Source organism: Sminthopsis crassicaudata, chromosome 1, assembly GCF_048593235.1.
Source record: "Sminthopsis crassicaudata isolate SCR6 chromosome 1, ASM4859323v1, whole genome shotgun sequence".
NCBI lineage: Eukaryota > Metazoa > Chordata > Mammalia > Dasyuromorphia > Dasyuridae > Sminthopsis > Sminthopsis crassicaudata.
Window position 1 is genome coordinate 43,539,047 of NC_133617.1, and position 27,845 is coordinate 43,566,891.

General features: G+C 35.0%; 1 protein-coding gene across 5 annotated transcripts in view; it reads left to right on the forward strand.

Annotated features, from left to right (window-relative positions):
* SFSWAP (splicing factor SWAP) overlaps positions 1-27,845 on the forward strand; it is a 110,631-nt gene that overhangs the window by 31,926 nt on the left and 50,860 nt on the right. For 4 of the 5 annotated variants that reach the window (XM_074299739.1, XM_074299759.1, XM_074299768.1 and 1 more), the window contains 4 exons: positions 7,162-7,399; positions 7,668-7,799; positions 8,146-8,239; positions 13,790-13,970. In XM_074299739.1, the coding sequence (XP_074155840.1) occupies positions 7,162-7,399; positions 7,668-7,799; positions 8,146-8,239; positions 13,790-13,970 (645 nt within the window). The remainder of the gene's footprint in view (positions 1-7,161; positions 7,400-7,667; positions 7,800-8,145; positions 8,240-13,789; positions 13,971-27,845) is intronic. The other variant, XM_074299749.1, reaches the window with a different exon arrangement.

Below are 27,845 nucleotides of genomic sequence, written 5' to 3' on the forward strand. Positions count from 1 at the left end.
ATATCACTTAGTATTTCATCATTACCTAGGAACTCGTGCTGTCGTTTCTTACTACTTGCTTTCCATGATTTGAGATTTTCTTAAATTTTGATTGGCTTGGAGAAATATTTATCTGTTAAATAGGAACATTATCGTACCAACAAATTGTTAAGATAAAAACGTAATACCAAACCAGCTTTCTCAAAAGTTGCATTTTTAACCTGATAATGAACTGTTTTTTCCTTATGCACTGTTATTACTCCGTTTTCCTTCTGCTTTATTGTTGTAGACCTTCACAGTAAAGGTTAGAATAAAGGAAGTGAATTATTCAGGAAGAAGTAATGAGTTATTAAGGCTCAACATACTGCTTGCTATTGTGGCATACAATTTAAAGGGGAAAATGCCAGTCTACATTTGCTTGATGACAAAGCACAAAGGAGCACTTAAGTGAAACATTGCATCTTGTTAAAAGTTCTTTTTAGTTGGTCTTGCCATTCACTCTTTGTGGAATTAGCCTAATTTTAGTGCCTGCAGTTTTAGGCTTAACATTTTAGGAAGACAGTGTTTAAGTTGGAGAACATATAGAGAACCAAAGGTAGGATGACAAGTCTTCAAGGTGTGATGTGTGGACATGTGGAGGAAATTTAGGAATATGTACCAGAGGAAGAACTCCTTTGGACAAGGTCTGCTTGTCCCCAGTCAGCTTTCCTGGAAACCCTAGGTAGAAGCTACAAAGAGGGAAATATAGATTATGCCTTAACCTCAACATAAAAACTATACAAGAGTGGATATCACATAATGTGAAATTGGCAGAAGACCTCAGAGGTCAAATTCTCCAACATGTGAAGATAGTTTACTAAATTATTTAAGCCAGTGATGGAGAAGTTCTAACTTACTCAAGTATAGGGTGGATTCAGTAGCCTCAGTTTAAGAAAAAAAAAAAAAAAAAACTTTTCTAGAACCAGAAATCTATAGGCTTTATTTACCTTGAATTTGGCAAAATATTATTTTGCAATTAAGGAAGAAAAGTGTCATAGTCTGTAGAGTTTGACCCTTGTAGCCAGGGAGACCTGTGACCCTGGGCAAAAAGCACTTAATTTCTGAGTTCCCTAGACTATTCTCTGAAACTGGAAGTTGCCCCAAAGGTGCCAAACTATATAGAGAAAGTTCAGTTTCTTAGACCAATTAAATCACATCATCTCCTTTACCTTCATTTTTAATTTTACTAACCTGTTACAAGAATGTATTTTTTAAAAACTGAATAATCTAATCAAATGTGTATATCATACTAAGTTGGAGAAATGTAGGATTTTTTTTTTTTTTAGCACATCACATTTGCTACTTTTTCAGTGACTCCTGTAAAACACCATTTTAAAAAATTTTTCTTTTTAGATTTTGATCTATTAGCTACATTCCAGTAAAGTAATATGTAATCAACGTCCTTTTTAAAGGACTGAATTGTCTGAATTTTTGTACTTTTTTCGCCTTTTAGTTTATCAGATATTTCTTGGTATGTGTAAATGGAAATCATTTGTTATATAAATATTCTTTTATAATGGCACTTTTAAGACTAAGATTTGAACTGTATTTGAAAATATTTAGGAAAAACTATGTGACATATATTGTGTCCTTTTTAGCATAAGATGCTTTTGCAATGTTTAGATCTTTTTTTTTTTTTTTTTACTTTATTCAGGGAAACTAGGTTAGCTTTTGTCAAATAATTCAGTTTAAAATATTATTTTGTATTTTAGAAATCAGAAAGAGATTTTACATTAGGTATATAACTTCTGGAAGGGAGCCTTCAGAGATTTCAGGACAAAATCAAGAACTTAAGAGGTGAAACTCTTGTCATGGGCTAAGCTATTGCTCAGATAGCAGATTCAGTTAGTCCCTGGAACCATGTCTTACCTTATGTTGGCAGAGAAGCCTTTGGAACCCAGTAAGTCACTTCCTTATTACCATAGCAAGAGGAATTTGAAGTACTGCAGGTTCTTCAATTTAAGTCACTTTGTTCTTTACTATTAATTATGTGCTTAATGATGATTATTGGATTATATGGTCAGAGACCATTACTCAAATCTGTATAATTTAGGTGGGATAAAGTTCTTCATAAAATATTATCACATCAGTCTTTCATTAAATCACCTACTATGTGTCAGCCATTGTACTGGATACTAAGGATTCAAAACCAGAATGAGGAGGCAAAACAATAAAATCTTGCAAATCAAATGAGCAGTCTTAGTTTGAATGTGTGTTAGCAGGCAGCTAGGTGGTGCAGTGGATAGAACACCAGCCTTGAATTCAGGAGGACCAAATTTGAATTTGAAAATTGAAAGGAGTTCAAATCTGGTCTCAGACACTTAACACTTCCTAGCTATGTGACCCTGGGCAAGTCACTTAATCCCAGCCTCAGGAAAAAGAAAAGAAAAAGAAAAAAAGAATGTGTGTTAACCTAATACTAGTTTCAGAGAATCTAGGTTGAATAGAATCTTTAAATAGTAATGAATAACTTTAGTGAACCATATTTAATCAAAGGACTTCTACATGAAACGATGAAATCACCACAAAAGAAAAAGTTTTTGTTTTTGTTTTTGTTTTTGTTTTTGTTTTTGTTTTTGTTTTTTTCCAATTGGGCTGAACAGCCAAAAGTATGGGCAGTAATTCTTGGCAAAAGATCATCCCCCTGATTAACTTAGGAAGGGGTGGCTCCTGACATTTACTAAAGTAATCAGCAGTGATATTTACAGTAAATCTGCATGATTCCTTTAGGGTTTTAAGTTCAAAATTAGACAGGAAGAAACATATCTAAAGTTTAGTAGAAAAGCATGAAAAGATTTTCACATTCTGTGATGTACTACAAAATGATGAATTTGTAAATTAATTAGAAAATTATCTAGATTAATAACGTAAAATGTTAATGTGATAACACTCTCAGATCACAAATGGTCTCAAATTTCTGGAAAATTTTTCACTTCGAATGTTAAGAAATTAAATAATACCTAAATCCTCAGAATGGTAAGAACTACATAAATTCTTTTCCTATATGTAATATTCTTTCATATTTCAAAATTAGATAAAGTAGATCTTCATCCAAAATTTACCTTAGACTGTGATTTTTTTGCAGGATGCATTCATGAATCTCATGATAGTAATAGTCTTAATAGTAGCTCTCAAAAAACCAGGTGGCCATTTATTTTTCTCTAAACTGTTGTAATGAATTCAAAATAATTATAGTAGCATAATACATCCCTCATCATCTTCTGAAGGATGAATTTTCTCTCTAGGTATTTAGTCCCAATGAATTTCTTGTATTTAAGATACTTTGTGAATGATTTTGTTACTCATAAGGGAATTTTTAAACACTCATTAAACAAAAAGCCTGTTAATAGATAGCTGTTTGGTAAGTGGTTAAGGGGTTTAACCTCAGTCATTTTGCAAATATTAAAACCCATATAAAGTTAGCTATTGAAACATTTCAACCATTGATTTCTAAGCAATTGCTTTTACCCACATAGTCCTATTTGCCATTTGCAAATTTGCCAAATAGTTCTGGTTGTCATATCTTATTTCATTTCCAATATTTCTAGCTTTTCTCTTGTCAGCCTGTTTTATTCATGTGGGCAGGGGGTGGTGAGTGTGTATTACTCTCTCTTACCAGAGACCATGTCATTTTTTTTTTTTTTTTTTGTTTATTTGTGAGGCATTTCGGGTTAAATGACTTGTCTAAGGTCACACAGCTATTAATTGAGATCATTTTTGAACTCAGATCTCCTGACTCTAGGGCCAGTGCTCTATCCATTGAGCCATTTAGCTACCTCAGACCACATTTTTAAAAATCACAGATATTTATTAGTATTTAACATCAAACAATGAGGTAATCATTAAGGCTTTTCTTATCTTATCAATATTTCTTAAGCAATTCAGACAGATTTTTAACTGCAGGAATAGGGAATAGAGTATAACTTAGAGTTGGGGAGATGACCTTCCATTTCTGACTTTTTATTGGTTATATGATCTCTTGGCAAGTTACTTAACCTGTAAGTGCTCCAGAGAACTTTCAAGAAATATTACAATGAAACACAGTATCTGATTTGTGTTGCTAGAGAGAATTTCATAGGGAGTTTCTGTACTAATGAAATGTCAGATGCAATCAAAAGATTGTTGGTAGATGGGTACAAAGATAGACAGACAAGTGGATAGTTAAAGTACATGGATAGATTTACTACATCACAATTGTAGTGGTAGACCACAGTAGATGTTTTGATATTGGTCAGAGAATTCACAGTAAATCAAAAAATGTCTTTCTGGCTCATCTGTAAAACCAATTTTATCTAGAACTGATCAAATTATCAAATCAGGCTCATCCCATGGAAAAGCAGATTGATAAAGTGAAAAGGCCACAAAGCTTAAGAAACATGGTAGATTCAAATCCTGGCTTCTACATTTACTAGTTGTAAGAATCAGAATAAGATATTTCCTTTCATTCTCTCATTTTTCATTTATGAAATAACATAACATAACAGTGTCAAGACTACCAAATCAACCCAGAGTTTATATGAAGAAAATAATATAGGATTCTGTCGTCGTATAGCAATAGATGTTTTCTAAGACATTTTTGTTAATTGTTTTTTTCTGTCTCAGGTTTATTTTACAGTTACTGGTTGTAAGAATCAGAGTAAGATATTTCCTTTCATTATCTCATTTCTCATTTATGAAATAACATAACAATGTCAAGACTACCAAATCAACAGAGTTTATATGAAGAAGATAATATAGAAATCTGTCATATAGCAATAGGTGTTTTTCTAAGACATTTTTGTTAATTGTTTTTTCTGTCGCAGGTTTATTTTATGACCTGTGTAAATCAGTAGCTATATCTAATTCTTGTTTGGAAAGAAGTGAAGTCTTATTTGAGAGATAATACCAGTGTAATATATAATGCCATCAAATTAGGTTTCTTCATGTTGCCTATACCAAAGTGACCGTTTTCTTTAATTTTATAGAACTTGTTTGTTTGTTTTTTAATTGTTAAAAAAAATCTTGTCTTAGATTGCAGAAAAATAAAATGATCAGTTTAAATCCTGGTGCTTTCAAAGCAATATTTGCTGATTTTTTTTTTTTTTTTAAGTAAGTTAGGTATTTTGTTACGAAACTGAAGCAAAGCTATATAAACAAGACACTATGAAAAAGAATAAAAGTTTTTTTGTTGTTGAGGAGTAATATATGTCATGAACAAATATGGTTGTCTCCATGAGGGCAGGTATTGTTAGTATATTAAATAACATGCTTATTTTATTTGTACTCTCCACTCAAAGATAATAGTAAAAATCATCATGGGTAGGACATTTGCTATGAAGTACTAATTCTAACCAGAGGTCTAAATTTGCACAGATTTATCTATATGTACCCCTGGAAACACATTTGTGTAACACATTTAGAATAAGGAAGATAATCTAAGTAGAATCAAAACTAATTGACCCATTCAAGAATTGGACTTTTGATTTTAATGTGGGAACATATAGCTTATTAAAATAGAAAGCAGCCTGATTAGAAATAAGGTGAAACTATGATCATATACTTTTCAAGCAATTTATTAGCATGCCTCCCTTTGAACAAGGCATGTCTGCTCTGGGCCTAAGTTTCCTCATCTATTGTATGATGCTGTTAGGCTAGACAATATCCAAGGTTCTTTCTCATTTTTTTCCCTCCATTTTAAGTGGAGCAGGTTGCATTTGCCTTCTTTCTTCCTTACATATGGCCTTGAAAGAACTACATGTGGTTTCAGAAGTTCAGTCCATACTTCTTACTTAAAAGTTCCTGTTGTTTGGCCTCTCTACCCTTTTGGTTTGGGTTGGGAAGGTGGGAATGGGGGAGGGTGGAAATTATTTACATAGAGTTTTGGTTATTTCATGATGGAGATTTTAAAGCTAAATTTAAATTTTGATAGGAGAGTTCTTTTTGAAGGGCTTAAATAAAAAACATTGCTTTTTTGTGCTTTCAAACAGCTCCTTTCCCTCCCATGCCCCAAATAGTACTATCCAAGGACTTTGGTCTTGGCCTGTAGTTCCATTGTTCTTCCAATCCAGGGTCTTTCTTTAAAGATTGTCAACTATGTGATGAAACGAATTATTTTCATGCTGGAGATAAATGTGGTGAGTAAGTTAAAGCTACCCACCTAGTTTTCACAAATAAAAGTGTTGTTTTCCCCATGCACCAGCAATATATTGTGCCAGTATGACAATTAAAAATCCATATATGTATAATTAATAAAATAACTCATTAACAGCTGTGAATTTGGGGGGAGTTCCAGGCTCTTGAGGGAGCAATCTTCATAATTTTATTGTGCCTAGAGCACAGATGAATTTTGCAATCTTTCTAATTCTCAATAGCAAGGATATAATTCTAAATGCTGTTGCTGAGATATGTTAAATTGACATTCTTTTTGATGTTTTGTTTTTCCAGCACAGCAACCTTGCTATAAAAATGGAGAATGACCGATCTGAATTTGTGAAAATGAATATTAAATATCTTAGGTTTTCAAATTATTTACTTAGAAAAATCTTTTTCATCATTCATTTTGCTAAGATAAAATTTAATCTTTTTATTCAGGACAGTTATTTCCAATATATATTTTAAAGTAGTGCTTCCGATCTAAAGTGACCTCTATACTTTGATTTATACTGATTTATAAAATTTTTAATTTGGCCAACAAGCTTATTTTAGTAATGAAGAATGTGGTGCTTACTAAATAAGAAATTATTTTATATATGTTCCTATTAATAACTGGATACTTCTGATTTAAATAGATCTTTTCCCCTTTATATACCAGAATATTTATAGTATTACTCTACAATATTTAGAACCCTTACCTTCTTTAGAAAGAGCCCCTATATTAAATTCCTTTTTACATATGTACCTTGAATGCTTCATGTCTATTCACTTTTGATTGGTTTTGTATGATGAGTCTTCTTTATTTAGCTTTTAGTGATTAGACATGAAAAGCATATGACAAGTTAGAAAAATAGATGACTGGTTAAAAAAAAAAAAGAAAAGAAAAAGAAAAAACAGGAGACACTACATTTTCCAGGGTATGAAAGGCTCCTTACGTTTCCCCCAGAATACATTGAATGTACACTCATTTGGTGGTATCACTCTCTCAGTGAGTTTGTTTTCTTTTAACAGCAACAGTGGCAGCCATGTATTATAGCTACTACATGTTGCCGGATGGAACATATTGTCTTGCACCTCCACCCCCGGGAATTGATGTTGCTACTTACTACAGTGCTCTTCCTGCAGGGGTTAATGTACCTACTACCACAGGAGTAACAACCGTGCCTCCCCCTCCTGGGACTACGCCGCCCCCACCCCCAGCTACAACAGAGTCCAGCAGCGGGCTAGCTTCTGCCACAACTCCATCCAGGTAAATGTTTCTGTTATAATTTTATCGTTTTTGCAACTAACTCTGCATTGTAACTCACTGTACATCTTGTAGCTCTAGAGTTTTACTTATAATAAATGCCTTTTCATCCATTCATTGTAACCATCATACTATGTCAATATTTTTACTAGATTTGTAATGTTCTAGCTTCTATTAATCTCAGCTTAATATTTGCTAATCTTTAAAGAACTTTTTGAAATTATTTTGAGTTCCCTTGTGAATGTAAATAACAGGCATCTAATATTTTCAGTACCCTTGCTCCAGTGGTTGCCATTATCCCTCCACCTCCGGACATCCAGCCTGTAATTGACAAGTTGGCAGAATACGTTGCTAGGAATGGAATTAAATTTGAGACCAGTGTTCGTGCCAAGAATGATCAGAGGTAAGATCAGCTGTTTTTATGGTTTCAATTTGGGTTTTTTTGTTTTGTTTTGTTTTTAATGTCTTTGGTACAGGTTTTTTTGGTAAATACATGTTGTAATTATCCCTAATAGGCTGAATTACTTAAGATGTTTTTGGTTTTTTTAACTATGTTAATATTACCTACAACACAAAGGCCAGAAGTCACACTTTTTCAAGAGGTATTCTAGGAACTGGAGCACAAACTAGTTTAGATTTTAATAGTGAATGGTATTCCATGCTTTAGGTAGAGAGGTAGAATTTTTTTGGTCATTGCTTTTGCTATATTTTTGTATTGTTAACAAATTATTTCGTTATTTTGTTAATAGGTTTGAATTCCTACAGCCGTGGCACCAGTATAATGCCTACTATGAATTTAAGAAGCAGTTCTTCCTTCAAAAAGAAGGGGGCAACAGCTCACAGGTACATATATAATGATCAGTATTAATAAAGAAACTACATTTTCACCTAATTTCTATACACAAAAAATGAATTTACAAATTTCTCAGCACAAGTCAATTTAGGAAGACCATTTTGGTTACATACATAGCATGTAAAGTTTATAATTTTACTTTCTTCAGGATAAAATATAATGAACATTATTTTTTAATGCCTGCTGAGAAGGGATTTTGAAAAAATGACCTTCTACAATGGTAGTATACTGCTGATACCATATCTCAAATTTACTGTATCATCAAAACTTGAACTGGGATCAGGGTTGCTGAAGGAGTCATTTAAGTACAAGCTCTGCCAAGTTCTACCAAAGCAGAAAGCTTGCAAGAATGGGTCAGAGCACAGGTGACACTACTTACAAATACTCTAAGCCAAATTTGAGGTGAGTGATGAAGAGAAAGTTGGCCAGCAATCCATGAAACACTTGGGAAAAAAACTTTTTCTGTGACAGAGGGGCAAAGTCGATTAAGAGACAGTTTCTATATTAACCTAAAATTTAACGATTGACAAACTTAATGTGAGATCTTTGCAGAATGACCAAAACTATATTCATACCTACATTCTAAAGAAACCAGAAAGCATAAAGAGTTGCAGATACTTAAAAGGAAAACTTATAGCTGAATAAAATTCACAGCTAAATAAAAGTTGACAAAAATTGGTTCCATCATACATCTAAATGTAATAAGAAACTTCATTTTAAATGACAGTCATCTCGCCATTCAGTGTTTATATCAAGTGGGAGCAAATTAACATGAAGCCAATTAGGCCAGGGTAAAATCACAAAATCTGACTTTGAAAGAACTTTAGAAACCCTTCAGTCTAATCCATTCTTAACCAAGAGTCACAACAAATGGTTGACCAGACATTGCTTGAAAATCTGTGAGAGAGGGCAGAACCACAGAGGATTAATAAAAGTAGCTCATTCTACTTTTATTTAGCTTCAATTCTTAGGCATTTTTACATTGCATTGAACCTAAATCTAATTCTCTGTAACTGACTAATTGCTTCTAGTACTGTTTTCTGGAGCCAAGCAGAACAAATCTTATCCCTCGCCACATAAGAGCCCTTCAGATTTCTTACATCAGCTATCATTTCTTCCCTATCTCCCTTGCTAGACTTCTCTCTCCAGGGTAAACAGTCTCAATTCCTTAAGACTTATCTTCTATTGGAAGAATCTCAAGAACATACACCCCTAAAAGCTCTCCAACTTGTAGTGTCCAAAGCAATAATAGCTTATTGTTTCTTAAAAGAATTGCAAAGCACTTTGTTCATGATAGTTCTCTCATAAGTATTAGATGTAGCATTATCTCCATTTTACAGATGAGATACTGGCTCAAAGAAGGAAATAACTTATCTGTGGTCATATAGCTTATAAATGAGTGAGCTGTATTAACAAAGTTCCTGATTTCAGTTCTGATGTTCATTTATTGAAGAGAATGAAATATAAAAATTTGTTTTAAGAATCTGTTGTATCAACATACACCTTCACATTCAGTCGTTTTCATGCAAAGGTTGACAGAGGAAGATAACATAAGATGTATTGGGAAATGCAGTCCATGGATAAGAAATTTAAAAAGTCAGAAGTTTATAGAGTTCTCAGAAAATTCAGGCCTGTACATTATGAATAGTTCACTTTAAAAGAATGTTAAGAGTGAATGAATGAGAGAAAGGGTTATTAAAGACTTAGGATGTACCAGGCAACATGCTGAGTTCAGAGAATACAAATACAAGTAAGCAAGAGAGCCCCAACCCTTATGTGGTATTTACATTCTAAGACCATACATTCATGGAAATGGTAGAGAGAAGGTACAATTGACTGGATGAGAAAACATTAAAAAATTATCAAAGCCCAGGATCTCAGGAGTTAAGTCCAGTTTTCATGCAGAAGGAGAATGCAAGCTGCATGACAGAAATATCTGGGAAAAGGGATGGTGGGCCTGGATGTGAGCAAAATAAGATCAGCTCTCCGGTCAGAGCTCTGGTACCAGGAGGCAGCCGAGAAGAGTAGATTGGAGACAGCAAAAATAGAATTGATTATATCTTAATAGGAAATTACTCATTGTAATCAATGCAAGCCTCTTTCAAAATCAACCATATGCAATCAAATCATAAACAACTTAGAGCAAAGGTCAAGATTAACACTGAATTAAATAAAAGATAAACATCAGAAAATAAGTCTGAATACAATACAAAAATTCTGGCACAACCTACTTAAACAAGCTATTGACTAGGAAAAATGAGAATTGAATAAAATTTAAGACTGGCTAATATTTACCAATCCTAAGAGAAATATGGCCGTGTAAATGAGTCACTACAATAAGGATGCTAAAAATGTTCCAGAAACCATCTCAGCCAGCAAACTGCACTGCTGGTCATTGCTTTAGAGATCTTTTGCAAAAACATTGTTGATAACAAAGTGTCTCTTTGCAAAACAAAAGCAAGTGGGGGAAAGTGAGCCCAGAGAAAGCATAACATGAGACCCAATTTAAGTCATCTTCCTCAGAACATTTATATAGATAAGAAACTTAGGACAACAAATTGAAATGAAACAGAACAATTTTCCATTCAGTTCATTGCAGAAGTAATATGACCTATTTGTATCATTAATGGCAACAAATTACCTCCTTTAAATGCTAACATCTCAGTACTCACTGTGCTCTTTGAGAAAGTGGAGTTGACAGGAAGTACTCTTGGACTAAATAGAATCAAAAAAATATAGTCCAGCTGCTAGAATTTTAAAAGTATAATTCTTAAAGATGCCTCAAAAGAGGATATTCCCAAAGAAGAAAATAGAGTGGTATTACTACTCAGCTCTCCACAAATAAACAAGTGACCAAGATAATACCAACAATTATTGCTGTATTTGGTTTTCTCATTTCTATATAATCTTGACAGAAATTGCACATGACAAGGGTGTCCTTGAAACAAAGAGAACAAGTAGGCTTTCTTCAATCATTTCCTACAGTTAATCACTCCCTTCAGAATTAGAGTATTGAGAGGTAAAGAGAGTAAAAATGTGTTTTGATGACTAGGAAAAACAAAACAGTCCTTTGAAGGCCCCCTTCCAACAATGTATGTTCCATGCTTATACACTCTATTTACAGGATAGATAAAACCACAGACAATTTTGTTCAGTGGTCATCTGATAAAGAATAGCAAGTAAAGCATAAAAGAGATGGACATGGGATATAAAGACAAAAAGAAAACTCCTTGCCTTCAAGGATACTAGGATAGGAATTTAATCCCCAAATCAACTGGTCAGCCTGCTTCTGCTTAAAGAATGATCTTTGGTGAGGCAGTACTATGAGGGGAATCCCACCTGTATTGTTGAGCATTAGGAATTGTACTTTACATCACATTTAAATTTGCTCTGAAGCTTTTTAGCCATTATTCTTACTTCTGCTCTTTATAATCAAACAAATCTCTTAATTCCTCTCCATATGACAGCCTATCAGATACTATAAGGCATCTATCATGTCCCTAAATATTCATGTGAAATGATATTAAAGCATTTCTTGTTTTCACTCTTTGGCCAGTCTCCAGATTATTGCTGGTTTTTCCCTAAAATACAGTATTCAGATGTGTTCTGTACAAGGCACAGTATAATACAGCTGGAAGTTCCTATACTTTGAACATTATCTCTCCCTTAATATATGTTATAGTCATATTAACTTCTTTTACTATTATATTGTATTTATTTATTGAGCTTATAGTCTACTAAAACCCTCAGATCATTTTTACAAACTGGTTTCAAAATTTCTGGTACTTATTAAACATATCCATCAATGATCTCAGAGCCTGGTTTGTAGTTTAATTCAGGCCTGATGACTTAAACTCATTAGTTAGTTGGATACTCTCTTATTCCTTATTTACCTTAGGTTTCAGTTCCTCAGAAACTTTTCTTCTGTCTTTTATGCAGAAGATATTAAATCATAGGAACACTGCTTCTATGATCGATTTATTTTTCATTGTTAAGTTATTTCACTTGTGTCCTGACTTTTTCTAAACCCTTTTGGGGTTTTCTAGGAAAGATACTAGAGTGATTTGCTATTCCAGCTTATTTTACAGATGGAGAAATTGAGGTAAATGAAGTTAAGTGGCTTGCCCAAGGTCACATAACTAATAAGTGTCAGAAACCATATTGAATTTTCCTGATTCCAAATCCAGTGACCTTTCCACCACACTGCCTAGCTCCCCTTATAATCTTTAGTCATCCAGAAGAGATTAGCTTGGCAATCAGGCCAGGAAATTGCCCTTGTTAATGAAAAGTACCTTATTGCCCAAAATTTGGTGTGTTGCTGAATGGTCAGTCCATTAAGTAGCCTCTGAATGTGAGCCAAGCCCAGAATCTAATACAAGGAAATCATAGATCTAAAAAGTAACCGACTGCATTATTTTTAAGAAATTGTACTGCATTGTTAAGGATTCCAATTCTTCCTTTTAACATCAATATTCTCCTTATACATAAATCCATGTGACTTCAAATTAGAATACATCATGATCTTAGAAATTAAATTGGCAGTATCCCAAAAGGCATGGTAGATGAAAATAAACTGGAATATATTACCAATGACAAATGATATTCACAAAGTGATAGAAAAGATATTGAGGACACAAAAGAAGAAAAGATGATGAGCTAGTTGAACATTTAACAAGAATGAGCAGGAACCAGTGGAAAAGTCCAAAGATGTATTTACCTCCACAAAATATTATTAAAAACCCATCAAAATTCAAAAGTAGGATGGTATAGTGATATTTCATTTGTTATTATATATTTAGGTTTTTTAAAGGTCAAACTTATATTTTAAGTCTAAATCTTTTTTTTTTTTTTAATTATTTTATATTGAAATTTTTTGTCACATTAAGCACCTGCCACATCTGTAAGATTTTTACCATTATTGAGATAGTCATAATGAGAAAAATAAGCTTTCTCCACCCCATTGCCATTTCTTTTATCTAGTCACCTTCTCAGGCTTTCCCTGACTTTAGTGTCAGTCAAAAAAACTGCTATTGTATCCCTAATCAAAGTTTTTTTTTTTTTTTTTTTTTTTTTTTTTGGTCCTCATAGTTTATCCCTCCTTATTGGCCTTTCTTCTGTTTTTATTCTCAACAGCATGGAAGCCCTAACTTTTTATACCTGTTTTGGCGGAGGGGTGAGATACAACTTGCTTATCAGTAGATGTCTGCAGTCCTCTATCTTTGAATGTCCAGACTAAAGGAAATTGACTCATCTGAAGGAGATGGGGATAATTTAGCATTCTAAAATCAAGCTTGGTAATCAGAATCTCCAAAGAAAAGATGTTGAACAATAGTTCACAAACTACTTTAGTCTTAAGGAAGAATCCAAGGGCATCAGACCTTGTGAAAGAATAATTTTTTCTTCCTTTTGTTTTTTTGTCAGATAAAGTGCAAACTGTTACCAAAATGCTAGTGTCAAGCTAAATGTTTGCCTTATTTCTAAATTTTAAAATTATAATCATATCACTCAAGTTACAATTGGATAATGTATAATCTCTGTAGGTTATAGCAGCAACAGTTGTAGCAGAAGAGGCTCCAGCAGAGCCTGCCCCTGAAAGTGCCCGTGAAGTGGTAGAAGATGGTACGTCTGAAGATACTGCTGACACAGGAGGAAAGGGTGCCTCAGGGGCAAAAAAGGAGTCAGCTTCCAATAAAGTCATCAGTGATGGAAAATTAGTGAAAGGTAAGTTGTCATAGTTCTTAAAACTGAAATCTGATTCTATTCCTTTGTTTCAATTATATAGCAAAGAAGAATTTTAAATTATATCATATACTCGCTTGACACTGGTTGTTGTTGGTAACTCAGTATATTAATGTCTCAATTCCGATAGATGCTTGTCTAAAGCTCCTTAGCCAATCTATTTCAAATAGATTGAGAATGGTAAAACAAATTTTCAGATACTTTCAAACAGTTTAGAAGCAATAGGATATTTATAAATAAAGTGTCTATAGTGCTCTAAGACATAGAGTGTATTTAGCAGAGCAGAAAACTCTTGAGAATTAGAAGTTGTGAAACATTTGTTGATCTACTTTAGGAGAGGGAGTCTCCTCACGAAGACCTCCACCCTAAAAAAAAACCACTTAAATGAGTCAAAAGATATTAAGAACCTACTGTGTGCCAAGAGCTGTACTAGTAACTGAGGGTACAAATAAAAAGACTTTTTTATATGAATATGAAAGACTATATATCATTGAATTGAACTTTAAAGAATGGTTAGGAATCCAGTGGACAAAAAGTGGGAGGAAAACCATTACAGGAAGAGAGAAAAATGTGAGCAAAGATATGGAGGATTGAGAATATTTCTTCAGGCAGAGAATATTCATTTGACTGAAGTACCCCTGAATGAGAATTACATAAGATAAAGCAAGGGTGATATCAGATTGTTGAGGACCTTAAAAGTCAGGGAAAGAAATTTAAACTATACTCAGAAAGTAATAGAGAGCCACTGAAGACTTCTGCAGAAAGAGCATAGCTATCCCAAAATCTAATTATTCCAGCAGTGGTATGAAAAATGAATTTATAGCAGACATTCTGAACCAGGAAGTCTTCAAACTTGTTTGAGAAAGTATCCATAGACTTTATCAGTCCATAATACAAAAAAAGGGACAGGAGCCCTTGGACTAAAATAAGTCAGAAGTCTTTTTAGATTATAAAAGCCCAGGCAAGAGGTCAGCAGTGTAGTAGAAAAGAGGATACCAAAGAAGGCAAATTGGGATCAGTACAACATCAAACTGTCTTAAGTCCTTTAGTCCCAGCTCTGAAGATGCCAAAGTACAAATTTGGCCTCCAAAGGGACTGTTCAAAGTATCAATACCATTTCACTGAAAATATTCTCAAAGAACTTTCCCTAATTCAAACAGATTCTTCCACCATTTTTTCAAGCAGTGAAATATTACCAGATTCACAAATACATGAAACCATTGTAATCAAGGTAGGGGATTTCATTAGCTCCCAAGAGATATTGTGTAATTTCAGTCTACATTTATTAAGCCCTGTTTTGAACCTTCAAGGACCTCACATTTTTATATGGGAAAACAGTATCTACACATAATATCCTAGTGACACAAAGAGGTGGGAAGCGTATGAACCACTGGAGACTTCAAAGACTCCCATCTGATCAAAACTCCAAGGCAAAAGTGAAGAGGTGAAGAGTTGCACCATGAGGGATTTTGTATATAAAGTGCAGAGATAGGAGATAGGGCACTGTTATTCTGAAGTAAAGTCCCTTCTTGGTTCTGATGTTTTTCTGATGTTAGATAACTGCAAACCATTGACCGCCATAACTGCTAAAGAAACAAAGTTGTTGATCCGGGAAACAGAGTCATGGTGGGAAGGAGTAAGTTGCAATCCTTGACCAACAAGTTATTATGTGAAAAGAACATTATCGGTGCCCAGCAATTGTCAAAAAATAAAAATAGAAGAAAGACTAAAAGATAAAGCTCTTTGTTTTGAAGAAGCTCACATTCTAATAAGGGAGACAATGTCCAAACAATTATGTACAAAATAATTGTGAAATAACCCACAGAGGGAAGACACTAGAAAAAAAAGAGGAATTTAAATAGGCTTCATATGGAAGGCAGGATTTTAGCAGTTGCTTGAAAGAAGCCAGGAATGAGGATAAACAGATTCCCTGGGATGAAGACAACCAATAAAAATACCTGAAATTGGGAGATAAAGTGTCTTGAAGGGGCAGCTAGGGGGCACAGTGGATAGAGCACCAGCCTTGAATTCAGGAGGACCCGAGTTCAAATGTGATCTCAGAAACTTAACACTTCCTAGCTGTGTGACTCTGGGCAAGTCACTTAACCCCAGCCTCAGGGAAAAAGGAAAAAAAAAAAAAAAAAGATAGTCTTGAGGAACAGCAAGGAGACAATTGTCACTAGACCACAAAATAAATATAGGAGTGTAAGGTAAGTAAGGGAACTTGAGCTTATGAATGGCTTTGAATCCCAAGAAGGAATTGCAGTGTTTTGAGTAGGGGGATGTATCATCCCTGGCTGGAACTGAACTTTAGGAAAATCACTTTGGCATTTCAGTGGAGAGAGACCAACCTGTAGGCCGTTACCGTAGTGTGAGGATTAGGAGAAAAGGAACAATTCCAGGGCATTGACAGTATCATAGTAAAGGGGACATATTCAAGAGATGTTACAAAAATAATATCAACAGGTCTTGCAACAGATTAGATTTGGGGAATGCCTGATGAGTTATGGATGACAGGGGTTGTAAGCCTGGCTAGTGGGGTGGGAAGGGACTGGGAGAAGGATGGCAGGGAAGTTTGGAAGAGTGAAGGTTGTGGAGAGAAAAATATCAAATTCCGTTTTAGACCTAAGGAATTTAAGATTTCTGTAGGACATCCCGTTTGAAATCTCTAATAGGCAATTGGGAAATGTGAAATTAGAAGTAAGCACTGATTTGAATTTGAAGCATCAATACAGAAATAATACATTGAAACTATATAAGTTATAAAGGGAGAAGAAAACAAAGCCCTGAATAAAGCCCTCTGGAACACCTACAATTAGGAGTGTGACCTGATGAGGATCTATCCCAAAAGACTGAGAAAGGACAATCAGATAGAGGAACCAGGAAAGAGTAATGTCCTGAAAACCTAGAGAGAAGGGAAGAAAAGTATAATCAACACCATCAAAGGCTGCAGAGTTATTTATCCAAAAAGAAGAGATCATTAGAGATCATTGTTAATTAGCCAGATTACAAAGAGTTGAGAAGAGAGTGAGAGCAGGGGAAGTAGAGGCACTTATTGTATAGCATCCTTCTCAAAGTATTTGAACATAAAAGACAGGAGAGATACGGGATCCTCTAGCAATGATGTCTATACCAAATGAAGATTTTTTTTTTGAGAATGAAGGGAAGTGGACATGTTTGTTCACAATAGGATAGTAGCCAGTACATAGGAAGAGATTGAAGGTAAATGAGAGAATAGAAATTAATTTATGGGGCAGTCTGTTGAAGAAGATCCCTTGTATACATAAATATTAAACCTTGTACACATAAAAAGGTTAATGTTTGCAAAGAAAATATTAGTTTACCATGTAAGACAGTTAAAGGGGTAAATAATGTCAAAGACATGAATGAGACTGAGCAAAAAAAAATCCTTGACAAATGCCCTCAATTTTTTTCTGTCAAGTAGGAACAAATTTTTCCAACTAAGAATGGGAAAGAAAGTGAAAAGATTTGGAAGAATCACTCTGATGAATGAATTATTAATTTAGAGAGGCATAAAAGAATTGTCTAGCAATAATGGAGACCCAAGTAAGATTGGGTAACATAAATTTGTAACGGACCCATTCAAAAGTTGCATGGTGTTCTCCATTATGTAGCAGCACATGTGTAAGCATGAAGGTGGGAATACTCCAGATAGGACACAGAAGGTGGTATTATAAGAGGGCAAGGGAATCAAGAAAAGAGGACAATATAGAATTGAATTCTGCCAAACTCTGCCTTTCATCAGTAGGTCAAGATGTATGATAACTTTATTATGTAGGTTGGTCACATGACCAGAAGAAAAAAAGGCTGGGGAATGAGGAGATAGCTCGATTGTTCCCTTGGTGTTTTCACAAAATCATGGAATTAAAGGAAAAATCTTATCACATCAAAACTGCCTTAGATAAAGTTGTAGGAGAACAATTGCAAAGGATGAGTAGTCATGGTTATGATTTGGGTCACTAGAAGGAGTAGACACATCCAGATCAAAATCTGTTGGATTCTGATAGTATAATTAAATGAGATTTTTTTTTTTCCTTATGTTGAGCTTAAATTTGCCACTTTGCAACTTGTACTGCTTCAAATTCATCCCTCTAGATAAACCAAATAAGTTTAATTCCTCTTCCAGGTGACAGTTTTTCAAATGCTGGAAAACACCTATTAACATTCTCTCTAAGTCTTTTGTAAATCAGGCATCTCAATTCTTTCAACTCTTTCTTCCTGTTATTAAGACCCCCTGTATCATTCTGCTTTCTTTTCTATGAGTGCTCTGCTGCATCTCAATGTCCCTCATAAAATGTGATTTCTGGAGCTGAGTGACATACTAGTGATGTGATTGACCAGAACAGAATGTAGCTTCACTGTCACCTTAGTCATGGAAAATGTACTTCAAATAGCCTGAAATTGCATTAGTATTCCCACTTACCATGTCATAATGTTGACTCATATTAAGCCTGCATTCTACCATAATTTCCAAAATCTTTTTTCAGACAAATTTCTAGTTTATCCATGCCTCCTCAAGCTTGTGCTTTTGGGGTAGAATTTTTTTCATGTAAGTATAAGATTTTCCATTTATCCATATTTAATTCAATCTTAGGGTAGAGAGCCAAGATGGCAAAGCAGAAGGAAGTTATACAGCAAGCTCTCCTCAGAAACTCCAAATAAATCTACAAAACATAGAGCATATTCTGATGAGGAAATCCAAAGCAAAGCCATTTTTTCAACTCAAGTCAGCATAGAAAAGCAGAGGGACCCTCCAGAATACCACCTGGAGAGCATTCCAACAGAAAGAGATTATTTATCAGAACAAACAGACCTTTCCCAAGGATCCTCAAACCCATGCAGTGGCACCTTAACGAGGACACAAGTGCTAACTTACGGCTTTTTGTCTTCTACCCAGTTTCAAGTCACTGACTCTTGGCAGAGTGGGGGCAAAAATTAAATTAAAATCCCTGGAAATGAAGCAAAGGTTTAAAAAAAAAACAACTGACCTGGAAAACAGATCAAGGAGAAAACAATTCTAAGATCAGACTACTTGAACACTAAGGACCAAAATAAGAAATATTTCAAGAAATCTTAAAAAGAAAACTTTCCAGACCTCTTAGAACCATAGAACAAGTAGAAATAGAATCTACCAATTATTGAAAGAAAACCTTAAATTAGTACTCCCAGGAACATCATAGGCAAAATCTAGATCTTCTAAGTCAAGGAGCCAAAAAGCAAGAACTTAAGTATCAAGGAGCCAGAGTTGAAATCACACATGATTGTAGCAGCCATCACTTTTGAGGAAAGGAGAACTTGGAGTACCCAACTCCAAAAATTGAAAGCTAAAGAGTTGTGATGAAAAATAACTTTAGTGAAATTGAATATAATCCTTTAGAAAAGAAAGGGGTCTTAAATTAAATAGAAGATTTCCAAGTAGATGAAAAAAATCTGAGCTGTGTAGAAGCTTTTTAAGTTCAAACACAGGATTTAAGAGATATGTACTTAAGAGGTGACAAAGAACAAAATGAGGATAAATAGTTTACATTATAATGTGGGATATGGTTAAAATCTATTGTCTTCAGAGGTAACAGATTCTGATTAAACAAGAGGCCTGGGTGTAGTTTTGTTAACCTTAATGCTCTTAAAAGAAGCCTGGAGAGAAAGGGAAGAAGAATAAAAGAAAACTTAAGCCAAGTTACCCTTTATAATCATCTAGATGGACAAGGAGATGGACAGGGGCTGATAACCTTAACCTAAGGCCATCTTTTTTTCTACCTTTACGCAGCTGCACTTAGTGATCTTATTACCTCACATGGATTTAATTGCCATCTCTGTACTAAAGATTTTTTTGTAAAATTTTGTGTTCCAAATTTTTCTCTCCCCAAGACAGCAGACAAGCTGATATAAGTTAAATATGTGCACTCCTTTTAAACATTTCTATATTTATCATATTGTGCAAGAAAAAAACAGACCAAAAGGAAAAAGAAAAATAAGCTCGAGAAAAAATGTGCTGATGATTCTCAAATCTCTACTGCCCCAGTTTCTTTGGTGACCCCTACTGTCTTATTTGCATTTGCTTTTCAAATATCTCAAACTGATTATCTGGTAGATATTTTAATATGTCCAACACAAAGCTCATTATCTTTTTCCTAAACTCTTTTCTTCTCCCCTATCTTTCTTATTAATGTAGAATGTAACTCCATCCTTCTAGTAACTGATCAAGCTCACATATTAGGAGTCATCCTGGACTTCTTGTTCTCATTTAGCCCCATGTCCAAGCTGTTGCCAAGGCTTGTTGATTTAATTTCTGTAATATCTCTCAAATACTTTCTGACACTGTCACCACTCTTATGTATGCCTTAGTCACCTTGAATCTACATTACTGCAGTGGTTTGCTAGTGGTTCTGTTTGCCTCAAGCCTCAAATTTATACCCCTTTAGCCACTAAAGTAATTTCCTCAAAGTTCAGGTTTGCCCATATCATCCCTTCTACTCAATAAACTTCAATGATTCCCTGTTGCCTTCAGGAGCAAATAAAAAATCCTCGAAGTCCTTGATACCCTGGCTCCCCTTTTGCCTGTCCAATCTTTTTATACCTTACTCCCCTACATGTACTCTTCAGTATTGTGATCCTTGCCTCTTGTCTGTTCCATTAGCAAGATAACCTGGTCTCTTGACTCCAGGTTTTTTGTGGCTCTCCCCATCCCTAGAATAGTGTTTGAATCTTGGATTCTCTCAACTTCCTTCAAATCACAACTAAAATCCCTTCTACAGAAAGCTTTTCCTGAGCTCTGTTAATTATTTCTTATTTTACCCTGCATGATATAGCTTCTTTGTATATATTTGTTGCATGTGATCTCCCCTGTTACGTTGTAAACTCTTTGAGGCAGAGATTAACATTTTGCTTTAAAAAAAAAAAAAAAAAACTTCTAGCATTTTGCACAGTCTCTGGAACATAGTAGGCAATTAATAAATGTATTTGGATGGTAGATATAAAATATACATGTATATGTATTTTTGAAATAGGATATTAATATTAATAATGATAATATTAAAGAATATTAAGATTGAATATCCATTTAAAGTGTATTATGGGATATGTTATAAGATGTTAGTTCAAGACTAATTTCTGTCATACTGCTTTCTAGCTTTCCCAGCATTTTTTTTAATCAAATAAATACTTTTTCTAGGTAGGTAGTGTTTTCCACTTTATCAAACCCTAGGTAATTGAGTTCCATTGTTTCTTCTCATTCTTGCTTGTCTAGTTATTTCCATTGATCTTTTTTTTTTTTTTTTTCCTGAGGCTGGGATTAAGTGACTTGCCCAGGGTCACACAGCTAGGAAGTGTTAAGTGTCTGAGACCAGATTTGAACTTGGGTCCTCCTGAATTCAAGGCTGGTGCTCTATCCACTTTTCCACCTAGCTGCCCCCTCCATTGATCTTTTTTAACTAGTCCATCTTTTCAGTAATAGCAGTTAAGACTTTATGAAGTTTATATTTAATTGAGATAGCACAGTGCCTCCATGGTTTAACACTAGCTTAATAAACCCAATAAAAATAAAAAGTAGGCCAAAAACGATTTGCTAGCTCTCTGTAATCACTTCATATTCTGTTCATAACCCATAGTTTTGATATGTTCTGTATTGCCAGGAATTAAGTCATACTCACTATACTATTATTTACATAATCTTTTCTACTTTAAAAAAAAAAAATGGGATCTCTGCCTTTTTTCAATCCTTTGGCACGTCTTGTTTTCTAGAATTTTTCAAGTCACTCATGCTGTCTCAAGCAATAATACTTTTCAGTTTCTTTAGTAGTCAAGAATATGGTTCTTCTGATCCAAATAATTTGTACATGGGAACTGATTAGGCTTTTATTATTTCCTCAAATTATTTTCAATAACTACTGCTGAACTCAGGCATTAGACATTTACTGGCTGTGTGACCCTAAGCAAATCTCTTAAGTCCACTTTGCCTCTCCCCCCCACCCACCGCCACCCCCCCCCCAAAAAAAAAAAGAAAGAAAACTCTTATAAGACAGGGACTGCCTTTTTACATGTATTTGTCCATGTCTGGAGCTTAGTAAATATTGGTTGCCTGATAAAAACTTTTCAGATGAGTTTCTTTCTACCTTGTCTAATTGAGAGTTCTTTGTTTTAATCAAGTTTTCACTATTCTTACATATTCTCTTTATCTTTTTGCATACCAAAAATATCATGAAACCTGTTAATAGGTTCATTGCTCAGGAATAGATTATAAGAATTGGCAGTTGTGAAGGAAAGTGTTTTTGGTATAGGAAATAGCTAATACAAAGGAAGCTTGGTAAATATAGAAGATAGTATAATGTAAGATAGTAGAGGATTGAAAAGGAAGGAAGGGATCGAATTGTTACTAGTTTTGGTTGCCAAACAAATGACTTTATATTTGGCCTTGGAGATAGGTGATAACAGGATCATTGGCATTTATTGAGCAGAGAGGGGACGTGGTCAGACCTATGCTTCAAAAAATTCATTTTGGCAGCTCAATGAAGGATGGCTCTTTTCCAATTTAGGGATTCTCCCCTCTGACTAGACAGTCTGAAGGTAGAGCACTTAACTCCCAAAGCTTTCCTTTGTAGAAGGCAAGATATCCATCTGCGTCTCTGCTTGGTTTTAACTCCACAGAACAAGATGCTCCTATGCTGGGTAGCCATCTTATTCCATACCTTTCCAGCTTCCTTTTGTGTATAATCTTTGTTTTATCTATTTAAATGTAAGCTCCCTGAAAGCAAGGACTTTGTATTTTCAGGCACTTGGCACATTGTAGGAACTTAGTAAATGTTTACTTAGTTGAATTAGTTTGGAATCAAACGATGTAATTATGGAAGTCTACTGCAATAGTGTAGGCAAGAGGACTGAGTGAGTGAACTAGAATAAAGATTGTGTAAGTGGAGGGAAGAAGATATGCAAGAAAATGGAATTGGAGAAAATTGTAAACCCTAATGAGGTTCACTATAAATTTATATACACACACATGCACACTCTCATCTTCAGTTATACTTCAGTATAACAAAACAATCTTAATGATCCTCTTTCCCAGTCACAACAACTTTTTCAGATCTTGTCTTTCTCCCATATTGCCCTCCCCCTTTCTCTGCTGAAGACTTTGACTCATAATTTACTCTCCCCCCCCCCCCAAAAAAAAAAATTTGAGGTCATTAGCCAAGAGTTTCTTCTCTCTTTATCTCTTTTCATCTCATTGTCTCAAATTCTTCTGACATTTCTTCACTCAAAGACCAATCCACACGTGTATTCAGTGAACCCTTTCCCTCTTCTTAGAGGCAAGTGGGATTACTCCTACTGTCACTCATCTTTAGTATTTCCCTGTCTGTTGACTCCTTATTTCCCACAAGCATGATGTGCCAAGCACTTTGCTAAATTCTAGGGAAACAAAGTCAGATTACCTTTGCACTCCACAAGTTTTTATCCTAACTGGGGATCCAGCATGTACAAGGAAGTGGTGAAGAGGGAAATGTGCTTCCTCAAGCCATGAAGTCAAGGAATAGCCATTGGAGCCATAGGGTTATCATTATTGTCATTATGTCATAGATTGACATACATTTACAGAAACAATATAGAATTAATTTGATTGATGTTTCCATTGGGGGGAGGCGCTATGTGTGAATAGATTTAGTTCCCTCCACCCCCAAATAAGATTCATATCACTTCCATATACAAGAATTCTGAAATCCCCTAAGTTGCTTATAAGTTATTTACTTTCTACTTTTCTCTCTGCCTACTCACATCAGATCCTATTCTTTATCCACACTGTGACTTCTAATCCCTCAACCCCTTAGTTCTTTCCTAGGCCATCACCCTTTACTACTGTACTTTTTTCTTTTTCTTTTTCTGTGTGTGTGTGTGTGTGTGTGTGTGTGTGTGTGTATCATACTTGTCTTTTTATTTTATTTTTTTTAATTAATTTTATAATTATAACATTTTTTGACAGTACATATGCATAAGTAATTTTTTACAACATTATCCCTTGTACTCCTTTCTGTTCTGAATTTTCCCCTCCTTCCCTCCACCCCCTCTGGCAGGCATTCCCATACATATTAAATATGTCATAGTATATCCTAGATACAATATATATGTGCAGAATCGATTTTTTTTTGATATATGAATGTTATTGTTATTGTTGCAAAGGAAGAATTGGATTCGGAAGGTAAAATAACCTGGGAAGAAAAACAAAAAGTGCAAACAGTTTACACTCATTTCCCATTGTTCCTTTTCTGGATGTAGCTGATTCTGTCCATCATTGATCAATTGGAAGTGGATTAGCTCTTCTCTATGTTGAAGATAACCACTTCCATCAGAATACATCCTCATACAGTATCATTGTTGAAGTGTATAATGATCTTCTGGTTCTGCTCGTTTCACTCAGCATCAGTTGATGTAAGTCTCTCCAAGCCTCTCTGTATTCCTCCTGTTGGTCATTTCTTATAGAACAATAATATTCCATAACATTCATATACCATAATTTACCCAACCATTCTCCAATTGATGGACATCCATTCATTTTCCAGTTTCTAGCCACTACAAAAAGGGCTGCCACAAACATTTTGGTACATACAGGTCCTTTTCCCTTCTTTAGTATTTCTTTGAGATATAAGCCCAGTAGTAGCACTGCTGGATCAAAGGTTATGCAAATTTTGATAACTTTTTGAGCATAATTCCAGATTGCTCTCCAGAATGGTTGGATTCTTTCACAACTCCACCAACAATGCATCAGTGTTCCAGTTTTCCCACATCCCTTCCAACATTGATCATTATTTGTTCCTGTCATTTTAGCCAATCTGACAAGTATGTAGTGGTATCTCAGAGTTGTTTTAATTTGCATTTCTCTGATCAATAGTGATTTGGAACACTTTCATATGAGTGGAAATAGTTTTAATTTCATCATCTGAAAATTGTCTGTTCATATCCTTTGACCATTTATCAATTGGAGAATGGCTTGATTTCTTATAAATTAGAGTCAATTCTCTGTATATTTTGGAGATGAGGCCTTTATCAGAACCTTTAACTGTAAAAATGTTTTCCCAATTTGTTACTTCCCTTCTAATCTTGTTTGCATTAGTTTTGTTTGTACAAAAGCTTTTTAATTTGATGTAATCAAAATTTTCTATTTTGTGATCAATAATGATCTCTAGTTCTCCTTTGGTCACAAATTCCTTCCTCCTCCACAAGTTTGAGAGGTAAACTATCCTATGTTCCTCTAATTTATTTGTGATCTCGTTCTTTATGGCTAAATCATGGACCCATTTTGATCTTATCTTAGAATGTGGTATTAAGTGTGGGCCCATGCCTAGTTTCTGCCATACTAATTTCCAGTTTTCCCAGCAAATTTTTTTTCAAATAATGAATTCTTATCCCAAAAGTTGGTATCTTTAGGTTTGTCAAACACTAGATTGCTATTTTTATTCACTATCTTGTCCTGTGAGCTTAACCTATTCCACTAATCAACTAGTCTATTTCTTAGCCAATACCAAATGGTTTTGGTGACTGCTGCTTTATAATATAGCTGTAGGTCAGGTACAGCTAGACCACCTTCATGTGATTTTTTTTTTTTTTCATTAATTCCCTTGAAATTCTCGACTTTTTCTTGTTCCATATGAATTTTGTTGGGGCAGCTAGGTGGTGCAGTGGGTAGAGCACCAGCCCTGAAGTCAGGAGGACTTGAGTTCAAATCTGGTCTCAGACACTTAACACTTCCTAGCTGTGTGACCCTGGGCAAGTCACTTAACCCCAATTGCATCATCAAAAAAAAAAAAAAAGAATTTTGTTATTTTTTCTAGGTCATTAAAATAGTTTCTTGGTATTGCAGTAAATTGTTATAGCACTAAATAAATAGATTTGTTTTGGGAGTATTGTCATCTTTATTATATTCATTTGGCCTATGCAAGAGCACTTAATGTCTTTCCAATTATTTAAATCTGACTTTATTTTTGTGGCAAGTGTTTTGTAATTTTGCTCATATGATTCCTGACTTTCCTTTGGTAGATCTATTCCCAAATATTTTATACTATCGACAGTTATGTTGAGTGGAATTTCTCTTTGTATCTCTTGCTGTTGGATTGTGTTGGTAATGTATAAAAATGCTGAGGATTTATGTGGATTTATTTTGTATCCTGCAACTTTGCTAAAGTTATGAATTATTTCTAATAGCTTTTTAGCAGAGTCTTTGGAGTTCTCTAAGTATATCATCATGTCATATGCAAAGAGTGAAAGTTTTCTTTCCTTAATACTTACTCAAATTCCTTGAATCTCTTTCTCAGCTCTTATTGCCGAGGCTAGTGTTTCTAGTACAATATTGAAATGCTTTTTCTGTATCTATTGAGATGAGTTTTTGTTAATTTTGTTATTTATATAGTCAATTATACTAATAGTTTTCCTAATATTGAACCAGCCCTGCATTCCTGGTATAAATTCCGCTTGGTCATAGTGTGAGATGGTCCGGTCTAGCTCCTCTAAAGGGCTCAGAATAAGTCCTTGTCAGGATAAGGAAAAGTCCTTGCCCCACATTGTGGACGCCAATATGTAATGTGCTGTTGTCTCCAGAAGCTGCAAATCGCTCTCTGGGAGATCTGCTGTGTCAACTCAAATCTCTCAGACAGATTCTTCTTCCTGTAGAGAGCCGACTTCCCTTCCTGCAGAGAGCAGCCTCAAGTCTGCTCCAAAAACAACTCCCTTTTTCCTCCAGAGCTGCCCTCTTTATCCTCCCAGAGAATGGGCATGGGATAATGCAAGGGCTTCTGAGAAGAATTACTTCAACCAATGGACTTGCTCCTCCCAAGCACACAAGCTCTTCCCCAGGAATTCAGAAGTCAAACTCCCAGGAAAGGCCGGAACTAGAGAATTGTCAAGTACCAACTTAGCACTTAATAAGAACCTAATATCTCATTATCTCATTAGCACTTAGTAAGAAGCTAACAATAGTATATTATCCTGGGGATGATTTTTCTTTAGTTTTTTTGCTAATATTTTATTTAAGATTTTAGCATCAATATTCATGTACTTTTTTCTTCATCTTGACCTTTGGTGAGCAAGTTTTAGTCTACCCTGCCCTCCTTAGTTCCTGGCCCCTTATCGTAACACCAATTCTGCCTTGCCAAGCCTCTGTCTTGAATTGTTCCCACTTTTTACCTTCACTAGGATGCTGAACAAAAGTGGAAAAATTACCTGGGTCAGGTACAGATCGATGTTACAAGACCTCACTTGAGCCCTCACAGCTGCAAAGCAATCGTCTCCTGTCTCCCTTATCAACTTATTCTCCTAGTCCACAGTGGTTCCTCCACACTTCATCCTTCCTCAAACCTTTCCTGATTTCTCCTCTCCCCAGGACCGTGTCTCACCAGGGTGTCCCATTTCTCCTTTGTTATTGCTCAGATGCCTTCGGCCCTTCTCTGCTCCTTTACCTCCAGCTCTCATGAAGGGGAAGGGGCTTATTCCTTAGGTTAATTCCTCTGCATGTACAAGTGATCTTATTCTGTTCCATCTCCTCCAACAAATGCCTATTTTTTCATTCCCGCTCTTTTATCTCCAATCTCTTTTGCCTACAAACATGCCCATACCTTCCCCATCCACAAAATTTTTTCATCCCTGTTAATTGTCCTTCCAAAAGGCAGTCTATAATAAGAGCTTACATTTCCTTTATTGTCACTTTCATCTACCCTGACGCTTGAGCTTCCAACTTTATCATTCTACCAGAATTGAGCCCTCCAGACTTTGTAAATTGAATGTCCAATAAGCATCTTGAATTCAGTGTGTCCAAAACCGTTCTCGCTGTCTTTCCCCAAACCATGCCCAAACTTGGTGGTG